Raw genomic sequence first — 22,447 nt, forward strand, 5'->3', positions numbered from 1 at the left:
GGGGACCCGGGCGCCGGCGCAGGGGCCGGGAGCGGGCGTCGCGGAGCGCGCGGAGCCGGGCCGGCGGGGGCGCGCGGCGGGCGGGCGAGGGCGCGGCCGGGCACTGCCGGCGGCCTCGCCATGTCCCAGCCGGCGGGCAGGATGCATTGCCGAAAGGCTGGGATCCGCGCCGCCGTGGTGCTCATCGGACTCCTGCACAAATCCCGAAAGCAGAGTAAAGAGAAAAGGTAACGCCTGGCGGCGCCACCTCCCTCTTCCCGCCGCTTTCGGGCTCAATCCCCGTTTTCTTTGGGGTGGACTTTTCCAAGAGAGCATTTGGCTCCGAGCTGGATGGGAGAAAGCCTCCACTCTGGGCGCCGTCGGGCGAGCGAGTTCGGAGCTTAGCCCCGACACTGGCTGTTATGGGAAAAAGCCCAGGCAGGGCATTGGCTGAATCGGGGATGGGGGGAACGGTGGGTGAGCGCGGCCGGGAGGATCATTCGGACTCCATCCCCCACAGAGGGGCACCAGATCCTTCACCCCCACTCCTCGAATTTGCCTAGCGCGGCGTCCTTCCCAAAGCCTGCAGCGCGGGTACCATTGAATCGACCCGGGCGACCGTCCCTGGCTCAGGCCCCGACCCGAGTGGCCCAATGCGCTGGAGATGCCATTTGCTTCTCTGCAACTTGGCTGAGCCCGCGAGGGGCCGGCCAGGTTGGGATCTGCTAGCTTCGTGCACGATGCCGTCAGGCCAGGAGCAAGTTTGGAGGTTGTCTATCACCTCCACCCCCGCCTCCGTGTCTCTCTGTCTTTGGGTTTCTCTGTCTTTCACCATTCTTGGGTTTACCCTCGTGTTTGCTCCTGAATGTTGAAAATCGTTCTCCCAGGCTGTTTCAGAGATAGGCTGGAGGGCCTGTGGGGGTGAGAGATGTGGGGTTTGGGATGGGCAAAGGAGCTTTGGAGGCACCTTCCTGGACCCACAAAACCCCAGGGAGCTGGCCATACAGGCTGGCAGAGCCTCTGTCCTCTATAGGGTACATGAGCCCAAAGTCTGCCAGCAACTGGGGGTCATTAGAGTTGACTGTCCACAGACATGTGGTGGGGGTGTGGGGCAGACTGGTGGCCCTGCTGTATTCTAATTTCCAGAGACGTTCAGAGTTAGTGCTGCATTCTACGTTGATCAAGGGCTCAGACAAGGACAATGGAGCCAGAGAATACCTGGGTTGTGACTGGTGGCCCCTGGGCTCACCCAGAAGTTGGGTGTGCCTGGGGGAGGTGGTGGGCAGTGAAGTGGAGCACTTGGAACAACCGGCATGGGTTGCCCCCTACAGTCTGGCTGTCTTCTGTCCCTCTCGTCCCCCTTCCTATAATGTAATTCAGTGTTTCCCACAGCCTGGGATGAATCTCCAGTGAAGTAACTGAAGGTGGTTAAGCATGAAATAGCATTGAGTCACCTAGTGAGAAAGTTCTTCCCTTTTCAGTTCTCTGCTAATCCTTGTGATTTCTTCAAGGGGCAAGTTTCAGGTTGGTGCTAGTCTGACTTTAACACCTTTTAAACACTTGCTAATCTCCCACTTATAACAAAGAGAGAGCAGACCTCTGGCTCAGGGCCTTTAAGTGGGGGAACAGTGCCTGCCTGCAACTTAGGTTGTTTTTGTAGGGTTTATTTTTAGGATTCTGTCCTGGCTATGGCCAGTGGTACTGATGTTCTCTCTTGCAGTGGTGATATGAAGCATCACTTTAAATTAGCCGAATCAAGTCACAAGAATGAGTCTATTTAGTAGAAATGGTACAGATGGTGTAGAACATAGCACAAATTCTGCAGGTGATCTAGGAATGAATGATGCTCAGGACGCACTTGTCTAGCAGAAAAAGCTGCCAGAGGGACTCAGGACCTCAGGGCTCCAGGTCTGGTCCCCATTCTCCCCTAGACTTTGATTCTCATCCATTCCCTGCTCTTTGGCATTTTATATGTACAGATGAGCAAGCCAGCCCTTTACAGTCAGAAAGATACAGGGTGGCTGCTCCAAGACAACCTGGACCTGTTTTGAGGGATGAGAAGGGAGGCATGCTCCATGGAAAGGCAGCTAGTTGAGAATCGCTCCTGTCTCTGAGTGTTGAACGTGGATGTGTGGCAGAGGCCCAGAAGCTCTAGTCCCCCCTCCTCTCTTGACCATGACATGATGGAGTTCATCTCTCTGAGCCTCAGTTTCTGCATCCCCACAAAAGGCATGCAAGGCTCAAGGGAGATGATGTGGGTCATGATGCATCTGATAGGAAGTACTGCATGAGGATGGAGGGATTTCAGCAGATCGCTCCCATTCTCCTCTCTCTGCGCCCATGTCCTGGAAACCACGGTAAGATGGCAGGTGGTGACAGCCCCACCAGTGGTCCAGACCAGCTGTGTGTGGACTGAGAAGGCAGCCAGGTGGGTGTGGGCTTGGGGGGCTGCAGTGAGGCACAGGGCAGGACTTGGACAGGGAACAGGAAGGGATTGGCCCAGGTGAGGATGCCCCAGGCTCCTGGTACTTGTGTTTCCTCCTGGCTGTTCTGTGCTTTTCCCTGCAATGCAGGCAGACAGTGGTGACCCTCTCAGCCTCTGCCTTTGTCCTGTTTTTCTGTTGCTCCTGCTATGCTGATGGCTCTGGCCATGGATTTAACCTGCCAAGGAGAGAGAGGGCTTGCTTTCATGCTTGTGCTGAACGACCTTTACTTCCCTTGCTCTTTGTTATCTGGAGTTTCTTTGTCTCTGAGTGTCTGAAATCAGTGCACACGATTGACCCTTACTCTGCAGGCACTGGCCATGGGGGCCCTGGAGCAGGCTGCAGCTGCCAGCCTCTCTTAAGCACTTCCTAAGCTCCATGCTGAGTGTGAAATTTGCCGAGTTCCTCCTTCCTCCCCCATCTCATCACAGGGTCAGGTCAGATTCAGGTCCCCTTGTCATCCATCCCAGAAGGCTTGATTCACCCATCGATCTTCCCAGCACCTCTAATTGACAGGCCTGTGCAGATAATACTCCTGGCTGTTGGCCATGAGGGATGGAAGGTACTGTGTGTCTTGTAGTAATGGCCCAGTGGTCCTTCATCTTCCTGCCCTCCCCAGGCCATTTGGAAATATTGTTTGGGAGGGGGAGGGAGGTATGCCAGGCAGAGTGGTTACAACATTGGTAATCCATACGGGCGCAGAAGCAGGAGACTTCCAGACACTCTTGGTAGGTGCTGAGAACTATACCAGAAGCGCCAGCCTCAGATTGCCTCCTGGAGAAATGGGAGTGGGGCTCACCAGCCTTGATCTGATGGCTCTGTGGGAGATTTGGGACAACCTGGAGGTCCTGCTTCTTTCCTACCATCTTCCAGGAATTCTAGCACCTGTGATCTTATGGAAACAATGTTGTATTTGAGAGGGGATTGAATTTGAATGTGGTTCCAAGGAGGCACCTGAACAAAGCCTTCCTTGGTGATGGCAATTTGGAAGCCCCTGTAGTGGAGAGCACCTTTTTCTTTTCTTTTCTTTCTTTCTTTACTTGGCTGCTCTGGGTCTTAGTTTCGACATTCAAGATCTTTTAGTTGCTCCATATGGGATCTCGTTCCCTGACCGGGGATCAAACCTGGACCCCTTGCATTGGGAACACAGAGTCTTAGCCACCGGATCACCAGGGAAGTCCCTGGAGAGCTGCTTTAGAGTGCTCTGATTTTCAAAGCATATAGATGTGGCAGAGCGGGGTAAGATCCAGAGAATGGCTTCAGTAATCATAGAAGTGGGTGATGAGGCGGGTGGTGCCCTCTGAAGGGGTGATAGCTTATGGTGTACAGTGTCAGTTTTGTGATCTCCGAAGAAGAAGATGCAGCTTTGGGACCAGGGACCAGGCTCGATCACTCAAGAGTTTTTGTGTAGCAGTATCAAAGTATGGAAAGGGGCAGAGAAAGCTTCTGACATAGACATCAGAAGGGGGACGGAGAGTGTCCCCCTTGCTAGTCTTGTGAAGTGAAGTGAAGTTGCTCAGTCGTGTCCGACTCTTTGTGACCCCATGGACTGTAGCCTACCAGGCTCCTCCATCCATGGGATTTTCCAGGCAAGAGTACTGGAGTGGGTTGCCATTTCCTTCTCCAGGAGATCTTCCCAACCCAGGGATTGAACCTGGGTCTCCCACATTGCAGGCAGATGCTTTACTGTTTGAGCCACCAGGAGGCTTTATATACTTTCATCAGACCCACTCCCACAACATATATCTTAAATTAACAAGATTAGAACTAACAATAGAAAGGTCTGACCAGACCCACTCCCACAGTATACAAGTTTTAAGATAACAAGATTAGTCAGAGGGTTCTTGTTAAGGAGAAACATATCCTTGAGCAAGATACATTGTTATATTGACTAAGACAAGGCAATGTAGAAAAAAATATTTGCCCTTTTCTCCTCCTTGAGAGCCTCAGACCCCTTTCTCCTCCTCCTTGGGGACTCTGGACTTCTTATCAACCTGCCTAAGAATTGACTCAGGGGCAACGGGCATCTTTGGCAGTTGGTTCGAAACAGGGGAACATAATCAAAATATTTACCTTCTGAAATGTGTGGATAAAGTCCGTGTGGCTGCAGGTGTGACATTCTGAACTGAAGAGAGGTCATTTAGCATAAATGAAAGAAAAATCCACATCTTACAGGGGGTAGTTATTTTGGGACAACTCTCACCATGGGGTTTACAAGGAGGAAAATATAAATTCACTCATCATTCAGCAAGTCACTCATGGCAGGCTCTGTGGGGCAGAACAGTGACTCTAACGAACCTGATCCCTCCATGGTGGGACGTAATGTACAGAGGATTAATCCTGTGTAGGTTATTAGAAAAATCTCATCCTTGGCTTAAAAAAAACCCAGCTTTTTATTGTGAAACTTTTAAAGCATGCACAAAATTGGAGAGAATGGTCTAATACAATACCCAGTTTCAGCTTTTATCAACTCATGGCCAATCTTATTTCATTTATTTACTAATTCACTCCCCCGCAAGATTATTTTGAAGTAAATCCCAGACTTTATATCATTTCATTCTTAAATATTTCATGCATCTTAAAGATAAGAATTCTTCTGAAAAACTAGCAATGATCATACCCCCTAAGTTAACAATAATTTCTTAATATCACATTCAGTCAGTGTTCAGATTTCCCTTATTGCCTCTTAAAAGTTTTATTTTTTATTTAGATTTTATGGTTCATTTACTGTCTCATATCCCCCCAGTCAAAGATGATTATTTCTTTTTTTTACCTCATAAAAGTTTTTCTAAAGTGTTTTGGGGTTAAGATTCACAAAATCCAGTGTGATTGGTGATACGTCTCATTATAAGTTTTCTCCTACAACTCTTTTTTTTTTCTTTCCTCCTTATAATTTCTTTATCGAAGAAAGTGGGTTGCTTGTCTTGGGGAGTTTCCCACAATCAGGATTTTGTGGATGGAGTCTCTGGGTGTCATTTAACTTGTTCTCCTTTCCTCTATGTAAGTGTCAGTGGTATTTAGTTTTAGAGGCTACAGTAGATTTGGGTATGATTTTTTTTTTTTTTTTTTTGGTGAGACTATGCTAGTGGAAGTTGGGCTTCCCTGGTGGCTCAGATGGTAAAAAATATGCCTGCAGTGCAGGAGACCAGGGTTCGATGTCTGGGTTGGGAAGATCCCCTGGAGAAGGAAATGGCAACCCACTCCAGTATTCTTGCCTGGAGGATTCCATGGACAGAGAAACTCGGTGGGCTACAGTCCATGGGGTCACAAAGAGTCAGACATGACTGAGCGACTAACACTATGCTAGTGGAAGGACTCCCAGGCGGCGCAGTGGTAAAGCAGCATGCCAGTGCAGAAGATGTAGGACACCAGGTTCGATCCCTGGGTCGGGAAGATGCCCTGGAGGAGGAAATGGCAACCCACTCCAGTATTCTTGCCTGGGAAATCCCATGGACAGAGGAGCCTGGAGGGCTACAGTCCATGGGGTCTCAAAGAGTCAGACATGACTGAGTGACTGAGCACGCATATACACTAGTGAAGTTGTCCAGTTGTCTGCTTTTGTGATATCAGCAGTCACTGATTGCTTTGTCCTTAGGGTTTGAAGGCTGGTGTCATGGATGATACCTGGGTTCTCACATGGGAGAGCTGGTGCCAGCCCTTCGAGCTGCGTGGAGTCTGAGCCTGAGGAGTGTCCAAGAGCACTGGCCTTTGAGCCCCAGAGTCCCGGGGCTGGAAAGGGTGCAAGGCAGGAGCTGGTTTGCTCCCAGGCCCCGGAACAGATGGCCGCTTGTTCTCATCTTAGGAGGTGACTTGGTCCTGTCCTCTGCAGAAGGGCCTGCCCTCTGCGGAAGGGCCTGGTCTTCACCCTTTCTTGTCTCATGCTTGAGCCAGTTGCTATCGTTGCTTTAAAGAACAAACCTCTCCCTTTAACCAGCTTCCCATTTTTAACCTCATTGCAAGTCTGAGGAGTTAAGGAACAGAATTTGAGGTGTAAATGAGTGTATTAGATTCCTTTTGAACCATTATTTTAATCTTCTAATTGGTCTCCTCACTTCTTGTCCCCCTTACCTCTTCTCCTGACAGTTGCCACAGTGGAGTTTTAAAAATTCAAATATAAAACAATACAAAAAAACTCAAATACGATCAAGTCTGTCTACTGCAAGAAGCTCTCCATGGGCTTTCCATTATACTTTATTTTTAAAATTTTATTTTTTAAAGTTTTTTTTTTAATGGCTTTATTTATTTTTGGAGCTGTGCAGCATGTGGGATCTTTGTTTCTCGATCAGGGATTGAACCTGCATCCCTTCTGTTAGAAGCATGGAGTCTTAACCACTGGACCACAGGGAAGTGCCTCCATTACACGTGAAATGAAATCTAAAATCTGAAGCTGGGTCCACGTCCCCTCCCTGGTTCTATGAACTTACCTCTGACCTTGTTCCCCCTCCCCACTGTGATCATTGTACTTCAGTGGCAAAGGCCTTCTCTCTGTTTCTGGAACATGCCAAGGTTGCTTCTACCCCAGGCCTTTTACACATGTTATTTACCGTGACTTCACTAACCATGCGGAGAAGGCAATGGCACCCCACTCCAGTACTCTTGCCTGGAAAATCCCATGGATGGAGGAGCCTGGTGGGCTGCAGTCCATGGGGTCGCTAAGAGTTGGGCACGACTGAGCGACTTCACTTTCACTTTTCACTTTCATGCATTGGAGAAGGAAGTGGCAACCCACTCCAGTGTTCTTGCCTGGAGAATCCCAGGAACGGGGGAGCCTGGTGGGCTGCCATCTATGGGGTTGCACAGAGTCGGACACGACTGAAGCGACTTGGCAGCAGCAGCACTAACCATGCTTCCTCATCACCTGGCTCTCAACTCAGATATCATCCCCTCCAAAGGGACTCCTCTGACCATCCAACCTAAGCAACTCATTCCAGCCGTTACAACTTTATCTTGATTTATTTCCTCCGTGGCACTTACCGTTAACTGATATCATTTAGCATGGGTAATAAACAATTCATTGACTATCTCCTCCCCTAGAAGGCAAGTTGTCTGAGAGCAAGGACTTTGCCTTTTTCACATCATTGCTGAGAACAGGAGCGCTCGGTAAATATTTACTGAATGAATGAGTGGGTGCTCATGAGACTCACTGACCCCTCAGGCGAAATGTGCTCACTGCTTCTTACCTTGAAGTCCTCTTAATACTGTAGTGCTCTCTGAGATGGGTTTCAAGATGTCCCTTTTCTTTCTCTCTCTTTTTTTGGCCATACCATGTAGCCTGCAGAACTTCCCTGACCGGGGATGGAACCTGCGCCCTCTGCAGTGGAAGCATGGAGTCTCAACCACTGGGCCACCAGGGAGCTAGCTCCTTTCTTGTCTGCGATTTCCCCCCTTGCCTCTTGTTCCTTTCCTTCCACAAGAGATTTTGGGGAGAAATGAACCAGATCACTTGCACGTGGGTATTTTTCACATTATTCCTCTGACTCCTTCCTGCCTCTGCGTGGTTCAGGGACCCATAAATGGGAGGGTCCCGGCTGAGTCCAGCCCATCCTGAAGCTGCGACTGGGACACCAGGACTGTCCTGACTCTGGGTTCCTAGATTTCGGGTCCTGGAGCTGCTACCCGACAGGCAGAAGCGGGGTCCCTTCATTCATGCCAAAGAGGGGCCAGTGGGCGCCTGAATTAGCAATCAGTCTCCATTAGCAAATATATATATTTTTTGAAATGTAGCTTTATCTCTTGGGAGCCCGTGTAGTGCACAGATGGCTGGTTACCAGGATGTTGCCAAATAGAGGGCTTGCCAGGCTCGCTTGGTTAAACCAGCGAGAATCACTTCTGTGCGCTCGGGGGCTGCTGAAGGGCTCAGGAAGTTTCTCAGTCATTTTAAGCAGATGAGGCACTCCCTCACCCTCAGCCTGGTCCGCACCCCACCCCACACCTGCCCGACAAACGGAGTTTATTTGCCTCCGGAATCCATAAAAAATAAAGGAGGTAGGCAAGATGATTTCAGGTGGACAAGCATTTTTTGTTTTAATAGCTATTAAAAAAAAAAAATTCTGGCAAGTGATGCTGGTTTTCTGTGTACGGCACTTACATAATGCTTTAAAAAAGTAAGTTTGTTTAAGTAAAAAATTGCGAATTAATTTAAAGAGAAGTGTTAAGAGCAGTAATAGGTGGTACGCGGATTAGGGGAAGATGGGGAAGGTGGTGCTGACATGCCTGTGGCTCAGGGAGGAAGGGAGCCTGTTTCTCGTATGTTAGAATGGATGCTGCAGCATCTGGGTCGTTGAGGACTGAATGGTTGTCACAGGCTAGCACCTTTTGAGACTTACTGTTTGCGAGGCTCTGGGCTGAGGGCTCGTGTGCGTGCCTATCAATTCTACCAGTTATTATCTTTGTTTTCTAGCTGAGAGACAGAGGCTCAGAGGTCGAGGATCATGCTGGGGACAGAATCAGAGGTGGAGGAACGGGGATTTTAACCTGCTTCTGCTGCAGTCCAAAGGCTGTGATCTTAACTATTATGTTATCTGGAACCCATAAGCACTTAGGCAGTGCCTGGCTTCTGAGAAGTGCTTATTCCGTTCCGCTGCTATTATTATGAATGTACTGAGGTGTAACATCCATACAATGAGCATACAAGTCTTAAAGATACCGCTCAGTGACTTGTCACATATTTATCTGCCTGTGTAGACACCACCCGGGTCAGATATAGCATTTTCCAGCACCCCAGCAGGCTCCCTCAGGCTCCTCCACAGTCCAGTTATAATTACTATGGAGTCGGCCCATTGCCTTACATCTGGGTGGTACCTGGGGTAGCCTTGACCATGGTAAAGGGAACTCATGTCATGAGTTAGAATTTCTGAGTGGGGAGCCCCAGTTCGGCCATGGTGGATGGTGCCAGACTCTGCACTGGTTTCTAGGGACAAATAAGCCTGGTTTCACCTTCCCCTCTCCTTCCAGACGTGTTCACTGTGGACCTGGAGCTCGTGCTCTGTTTATTCACTGCCCTTGGAGCAAGGCTGGGTTGAAAAATTGTCACTTGCTTTTAAGCTTATCAGTTATGAACACTCTGTTTCATGAAGGCTGGAGCCCTGGCCAGCTGCTTCCCGGAGCCCTTTGCGGGTGGACTGACCCTGCGGGGCCACTTCTCTGAAGGGGGGTGGTGGGGTGGGAGCTGGTTGTTGGTCAGAGCCGCCCCCTCCCCATCCTTCCCTTCCTTCCCACTTTTCTGTGTCTTCGTTGTAAAGATCTTTACCAACCACACTGAATGTGTGTGGTACAGTCAGGGTGCTGTGCTAATACTTGTTGTCATAAACGCTTACTCTCAAAGCACAGACTTGTGGTTACTGGGGGGAGGATGGAGGTAAGGGATTGTTAGGGAGTTTGGGATGGACATGTACACACTGCTAATTTTAAATGGATAACCAACAAGGACTTACTGTACAGCACGTGGAACTTTGCTCAACATTATGTGGTGATATTATGTGGATGGAGGGGAGTTTGGGGGAGAATGTGCTGGGGTGCTCAGTCGTGTCCACCTCTTTGCGACCCCATGGGCTGTAGCCCACCAGGCTCCTCTGTCCGTAGGAGGAAGAGCAAGAATACTGGAGTGGGCTGTCATTTCCTCCTCCAGGGTAATCTTCCTGACCCAGGGATTGAACCCATGTCTTGCGTCTCCTGCATTGCAGGCTGATTCTTTACTGCTGAGCCACTGGGGAATGGATACATGTGTATGTATGGCTGAGTCCCTTCACTGTCTACCCGAAACTATCACAACATTGTTCATCAGCTTTACTCCAATACAAGGTTACACGTTTAAAAAATAATAATAACACCCCCCCTCCAAAATAAGCGCTTACTCTCGGGGCTCAAAAATAGCCCCCGAGCAAGGTGCAGCTCTCACTGGGCTTACAGGACAGACCCTCAGAAGGGTGGAGGACCCCCGCCCCGCTCATTTTTCACTGTCATGTGCTTCGTAACCAGACTGTCCTGTCTGCAGAGAGTGGGGAGAGCTGGCACCTGGGCATTTAGAGTCGGAGGCAGAAGTCAGAAGCTGGCCCCTGCAGACTCCTTAGGTCTTCGAGAAGCCTCCTCTCTGTGCCAGACTCTGTTGGAGGCACTGCGGATGCAGCAGGGAACAGCGCAAAGCCTTGCCTGTTCTCCAGGGACTTGTTAGACCCACATATGTTTTTCACTTTTAAGTCAGTATTTTTGAATTGGAAGATTCCGTGTTACTAATGTGTATTTCAGCCTTCTATGGAGAAATCAGAAGTTCTGGCAATGCTGGCCGGGCCTGCCTTCCCGCCTGGCACTTCCACTGCCAGTTGCCGGCTCCCTGTGGGGCTGGTGCCCTCCTGCTCACCCCAGCACCCATACCTGGCTGCCCCTGTGTCACCTACCCCTGTTGTGAGGGATTGGGTATAGAGTGTGGGAAGCAGGAGGCTCAGGGTTGGGGAGCTCTATGTGTAATTAATGAAATATGTAGGCTGGGGGTTGGGTCTTAGCCAGGCATGCCCTTGGGTCTCCTTGGTTTGGGGCAAGTCCATTGTGACCGGAAATGAGGGGTCCTGGCAGTGTGGCTGGGTGCCCTGCAGGAGCTGGGCTGGAGAATGGCCACTGTTCATTTGCCTGTAGATGTTCCTCCTGTCTTATCCTCCCTAATTACCCTCCAAACAAAAATAACAGAAAGATGGGAGGCTGGGTTCCATAGAGCACAGACTCACGAATTCCCAAGAGAAGGGACAGGGATGAGAACTAGTATTGAGCTCCCCTCTGGGCATGGCACTGGGCTGGCACTTGAACCTCACTCATTTCATTCTCTGCAAGGCTGCTCGTCGTGATTTCCATTTTTCATGGAGGAGAAAGCGGAGGTTCAGGAGTGACACAGCCAGTGTCACTCAGCTTCTATAGGAGAGCTGAGATTCAAACCCCAGCCTGATGCCAAATCCTAGGCTTTTGTCCTTTCGCCTATTACATGGTGACTCTGGCCAAGTTCCTTGAACTCTCTGCCCTTGACTTTCACCTTCTACGAAGTGGACTGTACTGTATTTCAGGTGTATGAGACACCTATCAAGTGTATGAAAAGGCTTCAGATTATAGTGAACCATGACACTTTAGCACATTTGTTATTTTGTAAGGAAGGGACTGGGTAGGTCTCTTGGGCACCTGGGCTTCTTTGGAACCCCAGGCCTTAGCTGATGGGTGGGGGGAGGGCGCGATCCATGGAGCCTTAGGTGGGGGAGGGTTCTGTCCTGTCAGGCGTCAGATAAGCTGAAAGGTCTCTTGGCTGTTGTCGTCACTAATTAGAATAGAAATTCCTGCTCCTTTATGAGAATGGGAAGATCTGGGCTGCAGCCTGGGTTCCCCATGCCATCTGTATTTTAATAGAACGTTTATTTTAATAAGATACTTAATCCGAGATGCAAAGGCAGGAAGAGTGTGTAAATTAAGGGGTAACCGAAGCAGGCTATCTGAAAATTCTATTTGCAAATAAGCCAGAAAGGGCTTTTGAGCGCGACGTCAACCAAGGCCAGTTGCTGAGAGCCGACAAGGTCCCCCAAGGGCACAGCCACGCGGAGCAGGACACAGGCTGTGATACAAGTGATGGGAACAAGGCCACCTGGTTCCACGTCACGGGTCCTCTGCCCTTTCCCTGCTGCTGGAAGGTGCTGCCACCCCCTCTGCAGCATTTGCCCTCTCTTTCTCCTCCATGAATGAGTTGGGTTTCAGACGTTCACCTGTGCTGCTTCAGTTCACGGCCCTCCCCATCCGTGGAGCACAGGGTATGTACCAGGCCCCGGACGATGGGGTTCAGGAGGAGAATGAGATACTCTTCCTGCCTCAGGCAGTCTGTGCCCTGGAAGGAGGGATCAGACGTGTAGTGTGAACCCGAGACCAGAGGTGGGGGTGCTGGAGAAGAGGTGCCTGGCACCCTGGAGGCCACCCAAGGAAGGCTTCTTGCAATTGGTGGTGTTGGAGGTGGGCCATGGACTTCCTCGATGACTCAGTGGTAAAGAATCGGCCTGCAATGCAGGAGGTACAGGAGATGTGGGTTTGATTCCTGGGTCAGGAAGATCTTCTGGAGGAGGAAATGGCAACCCACTCCAGTATTCTTGCCTGGAGAATTCCACGGACAGAGGAGCCTGGCGGGCTACAGTCCATGGGTCACAAAGAGTCGAACATGACTGAGTACACATGATACACGGTATGGAGCCTGAAGATTTCAGAAGGGAATGGTGAAGTGGGGAACTACATTCTAGTTAAATAGCATGTGTAAGCAAAGGAATGCAGGTGGGAAGAGCAGGGGACACGTTCAGAACCCAGCTGGACTGTGATGTGGATTTCATGGTGAGGAATAGCGGGAAATGAGGCTGTCAAGGTCATCTGGGTCTATTTTGTGGTTGGTGCTGAATGGCAGGGAGAGAAGCAGATTAGGCAACGGGGGGCTTCACTGCTCTGTGACCCCCAACCCCAAACCTATGTGGTAGTGTGGAACCCCAGTTAGCATATACACAAAGAATCAGTCAACGTTACAGTTGAAATAGAGTTCTCTAACATTTGTTTTTTAATTTTTTTCCAAGAGACCAAAGCTTTTTATTTAATAGTGAATAAATCAGTTTGTGACTCAGTTTCCTTGTCTGAACAGCAAGAAAAGATAATTTGTCATGTTTTATAGAAAGATTGTAAGGAGATGTAAACTTCAAAATGATCTTTGTGTTTTGAAGAACAATGGTCTAACATTTGCTTTAATGCCATCTATTTAATCAGGGGTTTCAGGTTAGAGGGTCTTTGTGTTGGAGGGTGGTACCTCCAAAATGACTCTTTTTAAAAACAAAAATTTTTTTAATTAAAAATTTTCAATTTATAGCACATAGGATCTTAGTTCTTTGATCAGGGCTTGAACCCATGCCGCCTGCAGTGGAAGCACAGAGTCTTAACCACTGGATCGCCAGGAAAGTCCCCCAAATGACTCCTTGGTTAGAAATTGAGCTGAATTAGTCAGGAATCTTTTGGTTGTAAGTGACAGCTGCTGCTGCTGCTGCTAAGTCGCTTCAGTCGTGTCCGACTCTGTGTGACCCCATAGACTGCAGCCCACCAGGCTCCCCGTCCCTGGGATTCTCAAGTGACAGACCCCCATTCAAATTAACTTAAAGGAAGAAAAGAAGTGTGTTGGGTTAGGTCAATTAGAAAGTTCAGAGGGCACAATTCAGGGATGGCTGGATCCAGGGCTTCTTTGGTGTCCCTGGACACCGGTTTTCTTTCTCAGTCTCTAGGCTATGCTTTCTTTTGGGTTGGCTTCATCCTCAGATAGGCTGTCCACAAAGTTGGATGATGGCTGCTTCAGGCTTACATACTGCCAGTTTAGCAACACCAATAGGAAGACCAGTAGTATCAGCCAGAGTCCCAAGGGTGACTCACCCTGGATACAGTGGTTTGTGCCCCATCCTTGACTTTGGCTAAAGGGATAGTATACATTTTTAATTTTTTTTAGAGGAAATTTCTGTTCAAGAGGAAGTGAAGTTTTCTTAGAATGACGTGCAATTTCCATCCTCATAGAGTAATTTTTTAAACTTTTTATTTTGTATTGGAGTATAGCCGATTAACAATGTTGTGATGGTCTCAGGTAGACAGTGAAGGGACTCAGCCATACAGATACATGTATCTAGGCTCCCCCAAACTCCCCTTCCATCCAGACTGGCACATAACATTGAGCAGAGTTCCCTGTGCTATACAGTAGGTCCTTGTTGGTTATCCATTTTATTTACTTATTAAAAAATATATTTATTTATTTGACTGTACCAGCTCTTATTTGCAGCATGTGGGATCTAGTTCCCTGACCAGGGATCAAACCCAGGCCTCCTGCACTGGGGGTGCGATCTGAGCCACTGGACCCCCAGGGAAATTCCTGGCTATCCATTTTAAATACAACAGTATGTCCCTGTCCATGCCAAACTCCCTAACCAGGATAGGGTACACTGATTAGCCAAGTCCGGGTCTTGTGCCCACTCTGGATCCCAGAGGTGGAGTCACCTAGGCTGAGACAATAGGAGGGGTGGGTCATCTGAGGAAATTGGGTATGTTGCTATCAGAAGATCAGGGGATGGAAGTGGGGCAGGACAAGACCAACTGCTGTCCATTCTCCTGGCTCTGCTGGTTTAGAGAGATGTGGGTTTGATCCCTGGGTCAGGAAGATCCCCTGGAGAAGGAAATGGCAACCCACTCCAGTATTGTCTGGAGAATCCCATGGACAGAGGGGCCTGGCAGGCTGTGGTCCGTAGGGTTGCAAAGAGTCGGACAGAGATGAAGTGACTTAACACGCACACATGCATTGCATTTCTTACATCTCCTGCATTGGCAGGCGGATTACCACTAGCGCCACCTTGGAAGCCCATACAATGGAATGCTGCTACCACGTGGATGAACTTTGAAACACTGTTCTGGGAATTCCCTGGTGGTCTAGTGTTTGGGACTCTGTGCTTTCACTGCAGAGGATGTGGGTTCACTCCCTGGTTGGGGGACTAGATCTGGCAAACCATGAGTTGTGGCCAAAAAAAGAAAATATTGTGCTGAATGAGCTAAGCCAGACACAATACGACAGAGATTGGATGATTCCACTTGTGTGAGGTACTTGGAATAGATAAATTCAAAGAGACACAAAAATTCAAAGTAGAGTAGAGCTTGTGTGTATGTTAATCACTCAGTCATGTCGCTCTTTGTGACCCCGTGGACTGTAGCCGGCCAGGCTCCTCTGTCCATGGGATTCTCCAGGCAAGAATACTGAAGTGGGTTGCTATTTCCTCCTCCAGAGAATCTTCCCTACCCAGGGATCAAACCCCAGTCTACTGCATTGCAGGCTGATTCTTTACCATCTGAGCCACCAGGGAAGCCCTAGAATAGAGGTTACCAGGGGCTAAGGGGGTAGGTTAGGGAGAATTATCGTTTAATGTATACAAAGCTTCTGTTAAGGGTTCTGAAAAAAGTTCTGGAACCGGATTGTGGTGATGGCTGCATGATACTGAATCGCGCTTAAAAATGGCTACAGTGGTTAAAAAAAAAAAAAAAAAAAAAAACTTATTCAGGATCCTAAAACGTAAAGCAGATAAAAGAGTGTTTCCCTGGGTGGAGATGGGGTGGGCAGATGGGGGCGGCTCTAGTCTCATTTCTGTGAAAATGGAGATGCGTTTGGACCCAGAGTGCCGTGGGGACTCCAGGGAAGCGACAGTCCTTCCTTCCCTGATAGTGCAGTCCACGTGCTGAAGTTGGGGGTCCCCCAAGCTTCTGTCCTGCCCAAGCTTCACTCCCCACTGATGGTCATGTGTTGGTGGGGAAGGTCAGTCCAGGGAGCAGGTGCCGGAGGGATGGGGTCCCCTCCTGTGAGCTCTCCTTGTAACCCACGTTTTCTTTCCTGTGATCAAGTGCTCATGGACAGGCATTTGCCAGTGCGTTAAGGGGCTCTCCTCAGGGCTTCCCTGGTGGCTCAGACGATAAAGAATCTGCCTGCCAATGCTGGAGATGCAGGTTTGATCCCTGGGTTGGGATGATCCCCTGGAGAAGGGCATGGCCACCCAATCCAGTATTCTCATCTGGAGAATCCCATGTTCAGAGGAGCCTGGGAGGCTACAGTTCATGGGGGTTGCAAAGAGTTGGACATAACTGAGTGACTAACACACACACACACATGCATGCACACACACACACACACTGGGCTCTCCTCAGAGGCTGAGGGGACTAGGGGTAGGCAGGAACTATGGGAGGGGCTCAGCATGGTCTCAGTATGAAGAGAAGAGCCTTGACCCTGTGCTGACCTTGAGGCATAGACCAGAGCCTGTGCGGCCACACGATGGAAGGCTGGGGTCTGTGCACATGAAGTGGCCACCCTCAGGGACCTGCCAGCCGGCCCTGAGACAGGCAGCAACCACCCCAGGGTGCGTGGACCATGCAGAGAGGGCATCTCTGCTGCTCCCGACCACGGCACGTGCTCAGAACCTTCCTCTGAGTGTTTTCTGGGCTGCTTCTCGCCAGTTGGATTTTTTTTTAAAGAAACATTTATTATATTTTTAAAATCCATGTTCCTTGCAGAAAAATTGGAAAACACAGAAAAGTACAAAGACTAAAATAAAAATCATCTGCAATCCCAGATGGGGGATTTGCAGAGATAACCACTATTAACATTTAATACATTTTCTCTGGTCTTTTTTCCTATTCAAACACATATCCTCCCACACAGTATATTTACATCTGCATCTACACCTGTTTCTCTGTATTATAACACAATTGGGATTATATTTTATACACAGTGTATTAGTCAGGACTCTTGAGGGCAGGCGACAGAAGCCCAGGTTGAATTAGCCAAATAAGATCAGAGAATATATTGGTGGGCATAACTCATTTTCAGAAACGGCTTCAGGAACAGCTGGATCCAGGACCATGAGCTGTCTGTCTTCCTCTCTGTCTCTTGTGTCTGTGTCTCTCCCTGTGTTGGCTTCATTCTCTTGGGACATCTCTTCCCATGATATTGAAACCATGGTGGCAGACCACTGTGGGTTTACGTTTCAATCCCTTTTCCTCCTGAGAGGGGAAAAAAAAAAAATCTCCTTTTCACCAATTCCAGTTAGATAAATCCCAAGGAGGAATTCTGGTTGGCTTGGATCATGCACTGAACTCTGCATCAGTCCCTGTATGGGGGTGAGGGTGGGGGCGACGACAGCCCAGCCTGAGTCAGGGGCTCATCCCTGTGGCGGGTGTTGGTACAGTGACTGTAAGAGTCCTTTTCAGTGGGAGAGGATCAGATCCCTGAAGTAGGGGTGTGGAGTTTTATTACTAGAGGAAGGGGTAAGAGTGCGTTGGGCAGGTGAAACCACACACAAGCTGCTTTGGTCCTGGTTCCAGACACAAGAGCTAGCACAGTGTGTTGGGTGAGCATGTGGGCCTTCTTTCTTTTCTTTTGGCCGAGCCACACAGCATGTGGGATCTTAGTTCCCAGGCCAGGGTTTGAACTCGCATCCCCTGCATTGGAGGCACAGAGTTTTAGCCATTGGACCACCAGGGAAGTTCCAGGGCCCTTTTTCTTGTAGGATTTTAACAGATCAGGTGGTACCGTCCTATAAGCAGCACAGTTTGGCCGCACTTGTCATCATTATGCGTGCATATCCCCTTTGACCAAGGGGATATTTCCCCTTGTATATTTCCACACGTGGAATGGTGCAGTACAAGATCGATTCACCATGATATTATCTGAAATAGCAAAACGTTGGAAACAACCAATTGCCTACCAATAGAGAACTGGTCACCTAAATTTCACATTCATGCTCTGGGCTACTATGTTACTCAATAAAGAATGGCGAAGCTTTCTATGTAGCCATAGGAAGTTCTCCCAAGATATTTTGAGTAAAGAAAGCAAGGTGCAGAATGGAAGTATAATATATTTAACTTTTGTGTAAAAAAAAGGGGAAAATAGGATGCTGTCTTTGTATTGTTTTATATTTGCATAAAGATGCTACAGAAGGATGTGTAAAAATCTTTTCATGGGCCAAGTGGGAACTGGACAGATTGAGACAAAGCTAAGATGAGGCTTTTCACTGTATATCTTCTTTTTTTAAAAAAAATTTTATTTATATGGCTATGTCAGGTCTTAGTTGTGGCATTCAGGCATTCTTTTAGTTATATAACATGCAAATTCTTAGTTGCAGCATGTGGAATCTTTAGTTGTGGCATGTGGGATCTAGTTCCCTGACCAGGGATTGAACCCAGGCCCCCTGCACTGGCAGCATGGAGTCTTAGCCACTGGACCACCAGGGAAGTCCCTGTATATCTTCTAATAGTTGTCAGCTTTTGGACTACATCGATGTATTACTCATTCAAAAATCACCAGGTCAGTTTCCTTTGGGGTGATGAAAAAGTTCTGGAAATAGAACCTTTGTGGTGGTGATGGTTGGACACTGTTGTGAATATCCCTAAAGCCACCGAATTGTATACTTTAAAATGGTCATTATGGAATTTTGTGTTATGTGTTTTATCACAACTGGAAAAAAAAGTGAAAAAGTCAACAGACCAAAAGGCAAAAATAGAAGAAACCGAAAAAGCACAGCATGAGTGTCTGGGGTCAGACTGCCTGGGTTTAAATCCTGACTTTGCTACTTCTTGGTTTTATGATTGGATAGATACATTACTTAACTTTTTGGAGAATCAATTTAGTCACTTGCCAACAAAGCTCCGTCTAGTCAAAGCTATGGTTTTTCCAGTAGTCATGTATGGATGTGAGAGTTGGACTATAAAGAAAGCTGAGCGCCGAAGAATTGATGCTTTTAAACTGTGGTATTGGAGAAGACTCTTGAGAGTCCCTTGGACTGCAAGGAGATCCAACCAGTCCATCCTAAAGAAAATCAGTCCTGATTATTCATTTGAAGAACTGATGCTGAAACTCCAATACTTTGGTCACCTGATGCGAAGAACTGACTCATTGGAAAAGACCCCAATGCTGGGAAAGATTGAAGGCGGGAGGAGAAGGGGACAATAGAGGATGAGATTGTTGAATGGCATCACTGACTCGATGGACATGAGTTTGAGCAAGCTCCGGGAGTTGGTGATGGACAGAGTAGACTGGCATGCTACAGTCCATGGGGTCCCAAAGAGACACGACTGAGTGACTGAACTGAACTGAAAGAGTGGATTATAAAAGACTGTATCCTGAGAACTGGGTGAGAGGTAAAGGATTTAACTGGGGAATCATAGGCCTCCTTGTGGGTTAAGGATCCAGAAAGGTGAGGATTGTTAGGGCTGCCCTCCTTCTGGCTAGTTGGGACATTTGCATTTTAATGGAGACTCTTGAAGAATAAAAACATTCAGACTCAAAGGGAGGAATGGTTGGAATTTCAGAAAAATTTATAGCACCCTGACTAGGGAAAATGAGATCTTTTCTTTTTCCTGGGCAGAGTTAAATTTTTACTTTGTCCTCACCTGTGGCCCCAGGTGGTGGAGTTGGAAGCAGAAGAATGAATGTTGCCAGCTAGCGGGAAGGGGAAAGCAATGGCACCCCACTCCAGTACTCTCGCCTGGAAAATCCCATGGACGGAGGAGCCTGGTGGGCTGCAGCCCATGGGGTTGCTAAGAGTCAGACACGACTGAACGACTTCCCTTTCACTTTTCACTTTCATGCATTGGAGAAATGCATGGGAAATGGCAACCCACTCCAGTGTTCTTGCCTGGAGAATCCCAGGGATGGGGGAGCCTGAGTTTGAGGTGCTCAGAGATCCCAGGGGAGATGTCCACCTGGCAGTGGGGTCTGAGGCTCAGATGAGAGGCCTGGGTTGGAGGCAGAAAATGGGGTCATTGTAGGGATGGCAATCACAGTCCTGGCTTGCTTCTGGCTGAGTGGGGAGAGGGTGTGCTGAGGGTAGGCAGGGCTGCGGGGAGCTCTCTCGCTCCCTGGAAGATCCATTGTCAAGGGAAGGGCCTTGGTTAAAACACCCAACTGACACCAGATGTGGGACAGGTGTTTTCTTCACTAAGCTTGTTCATTACTGCCTTGACCTTGCTGGTTCAATACCCCACAAAGAAAACAGCTCCCTGGGGGCAGCATAATTGCCTGTCTGTCCATCCATGTTCCCCATCACACATCAGTCCTTGAGGGACTGAGGATCCCGCAGGGACAAGGCTGGCCTGATGGCTGCCCTTATGGGGCTCATGGTCAGGTGGGTGGAGCTGAGGAGCTGGGGACAATGGCCTTTCAGTGAGGGTCTGACTTGATGGGAGCCATCGAGGGCTGAACTGGCAGCTCTGAGGAGAGTGAAACCTGTTCTGATCTCACCGGGCTTAGGGAGGAGGGGAAGCACTTCCCGTCTGCAGGTGGCTGGGATGTTCCGGCAAGCCCTGCCACTCGAGGGGGTGCGCTCAGGGCGCCAGATGGTTACCTTCACTCTTGCCATTTCTTCCAGGGTTCTGGGAGGACCGGAAGGACCTACTCCAGCACTTTGTGTGGTTGTATTGATGTTCCCGCCTAAGGCCTCGACTTTGGGTGCTGCTCCCCACCAGCCCCTGGGGCTTCTTCAGCTCTGTGGCCTTTTAACTGATGGATTTTGGCCACAATGGAGAGGGACGTGTCTTCCATCTAAAAGCTTCCAAAAGCTTCCATTTTCTCTCTTCCCTGTCTATCCACCCTTTTCTCCCCCCCTCCCTCTTTTTTCATCCTCTGGCCTACCCCCACCACCCCCTAAATTGGTAAAATAAACCCATTAAAAAAAAATCTCACTTACCTATTCCACCTGCAGCTCAGAGCAGGATAAAGCTGCTGCCTCCCTTGGGAGTTGGCCTTTTCGGGTTGGCATCAGTCAGCTCTGTTACTGGGGTGATTGGCAGAGAGTCCCAGGGCCCTGCCACGTAGCCTGGGGCCCCATCGGCCCTGCCTCAGAGACTCTGACCCAGATAGGCAGGTGGGTGGTTCTTTCTCTCCACTCCCTGCTCACTTACTGGTCTGGAGAGGGACCCAGACAGGACAGGCAGGGGATTGGAGGCCTCGGTAAGCCTTTGAGCGATAGCAGAGCCAGGATGGGCTACTGCAGTGACTGCTGGTCTGTGTGGACCCTAGGCCCCTTGACAGACTCAACCTCCTGCCTGCTGTCCTCTCCTAAGGGACAGCAGGGGTGATTTGTGGCGGTGGGAGGACACCTCCAACCGATAGCTTGTGTTCCTGGCCTAAGCTGACAGCCCACGTGCTGCCCCAACCAGGACACAGCCATGTCCTCTGCTCAGCTAGACAGAAATTTATTGTTCAGCACTGTTGGAGGTGCGGAGGGTCGGGGGTGGCTATAAGGAGATCAGGGTGTGGTCCTTGGAAACCTGCCTGGAGTGTGCACCGCAAGTGAGAACGGTCCTCACTTGGCGGGACCCGAAAGAGCAGGGGAAAACAGGTGCACTGATTTCCATGCTTTGCTGTGATACGGCAGAGGTGGGAGAGGTTAGTTGTCCTTTCCTTCATTTACTTTTGAAAAATTGATTTATCTGGCTGCACTGGGTTTTAGTTGCAACATGCGGGATCTTTTTAGTTGTGGTGTGTGGGACCTAGTTCCCCAACCAGGGATTGAACCTGCGCCCCTTGCATTGGGAGTGTGAAGTCTTAGCCACTGGACCACCTGGGAAGTCCCCCTTTCCTTCATTCCTTCCTTCGGTCTACACATAAACAGGAGAGCTCAGCCCACAGATCTGGAGTCATTCTTGAGTGTGAATGCTAGTCTCCCCACTAACTCGCTGTGAATCTTTTAGGAAATCCTTCCACCTTCTCCAGACCTCTGCTGACTCATCTATAATATAAGATATAGAACATCACTCCTTGTCCTGAAGATCTTCACCAAACCGTGCTTGGCAGAGAAAGTGATGATAAACGTCCCCAGTGCAAATTGTTATATGAATGTGAGGTTTTAGTATTATCAAACAGTTTTGAGGGCTTGCGGTGCTCCAGCATTGCCCTGGGCCCCGTGGGCTCTATGGAGGTCACCAAGACCGTCCTTGTCCTCAAAGCCCTTCCAACCTCATCTGCAAGTAGACTCGTTTCTTGGAGGAAATGCCTGGAAGGTTTTCATCATGTTTCCTCAGGGGCACTGACCCATCATAGCCCCCAGGCTCTTCAATTCATTGAGCAGATAGTTAGCGAGTGCCTGGAGGAGCCAATGGATGTGCAGGGCCCGATTGGAGGCTGGCACAGGGCCCTGGTGCCCCACTGAGTCTTGAAGCTGTGCCCGGCTCCTCTGGCAGAAAGACCCATGGCAGAAAGTCCTCTGCATGTTGTTCTTCCCATCCCATCACACACACTAAGTTCCAACAGCGCCTGTTTCTTGGATGATTTTCTGGCTGGCCCAGGAGTGGCCTCTTCCTGTCACTCTTAGGTCTGGCCACCTGGGACCAGGAGGAGATCTGGGAAGGGACAGGGGGTCCTGGGCAGGGGCCCTTACTTCTCAGGGGCCTCAGCTGCCTGTCGAGGCTAACTTCATGCCTCCTGG

The 22,447-nt window shown here is 49.2% G+C and overlaps 1 protein-coding gene across 6 annotated transcripts in view; it reads left to right on the top strand.

Moving 5' to 3' along the window:
- RAP1GAP2 (RAP1 GTPase activating protein 2) overlaps positions 1-22,447 on the top strand; it is a 201,896-nt gene that overhangs the window by 57,181 nt on the left and 122,268 nt on the right. For 2 of the 6 annotated variants that reach the window (XR_009731268.1, XM_061390693.1), the window contains exon 1: positions 77-227. The exons of 3 other annotated variants lie outside the window; for them this stretch is intronic. Coding sequence is in view for 2 of the 3 variants with exons in the window: in XM_061390693.1 (XP_061246677.1) it covers positions 121-227 (107 nt within the window). In the remaining variant the exon portion in view is untranslated. Of the gene's footprint in view, positions 1-62; positions 228-22,447 lie in introns of those variants that run through there. One more of the 6 variants, XM_061390692.1, reaches the window with a different exon arrangement.

This window comes from Bos javanicus, chromosome 19, assembly GCF_032452875.1.
Source record: "Bos javanicus breed banteng chromosome 19, ARS-OSU_banteng_1.0, whole genome shotgun sequence".
Taxonomy (NCBI): domain Eukaryota; kingdom Metazoa; phylum Chordata; class Mammalia; order Artiodactyla; family Bovidae; genus Bos; species Bos javanicus.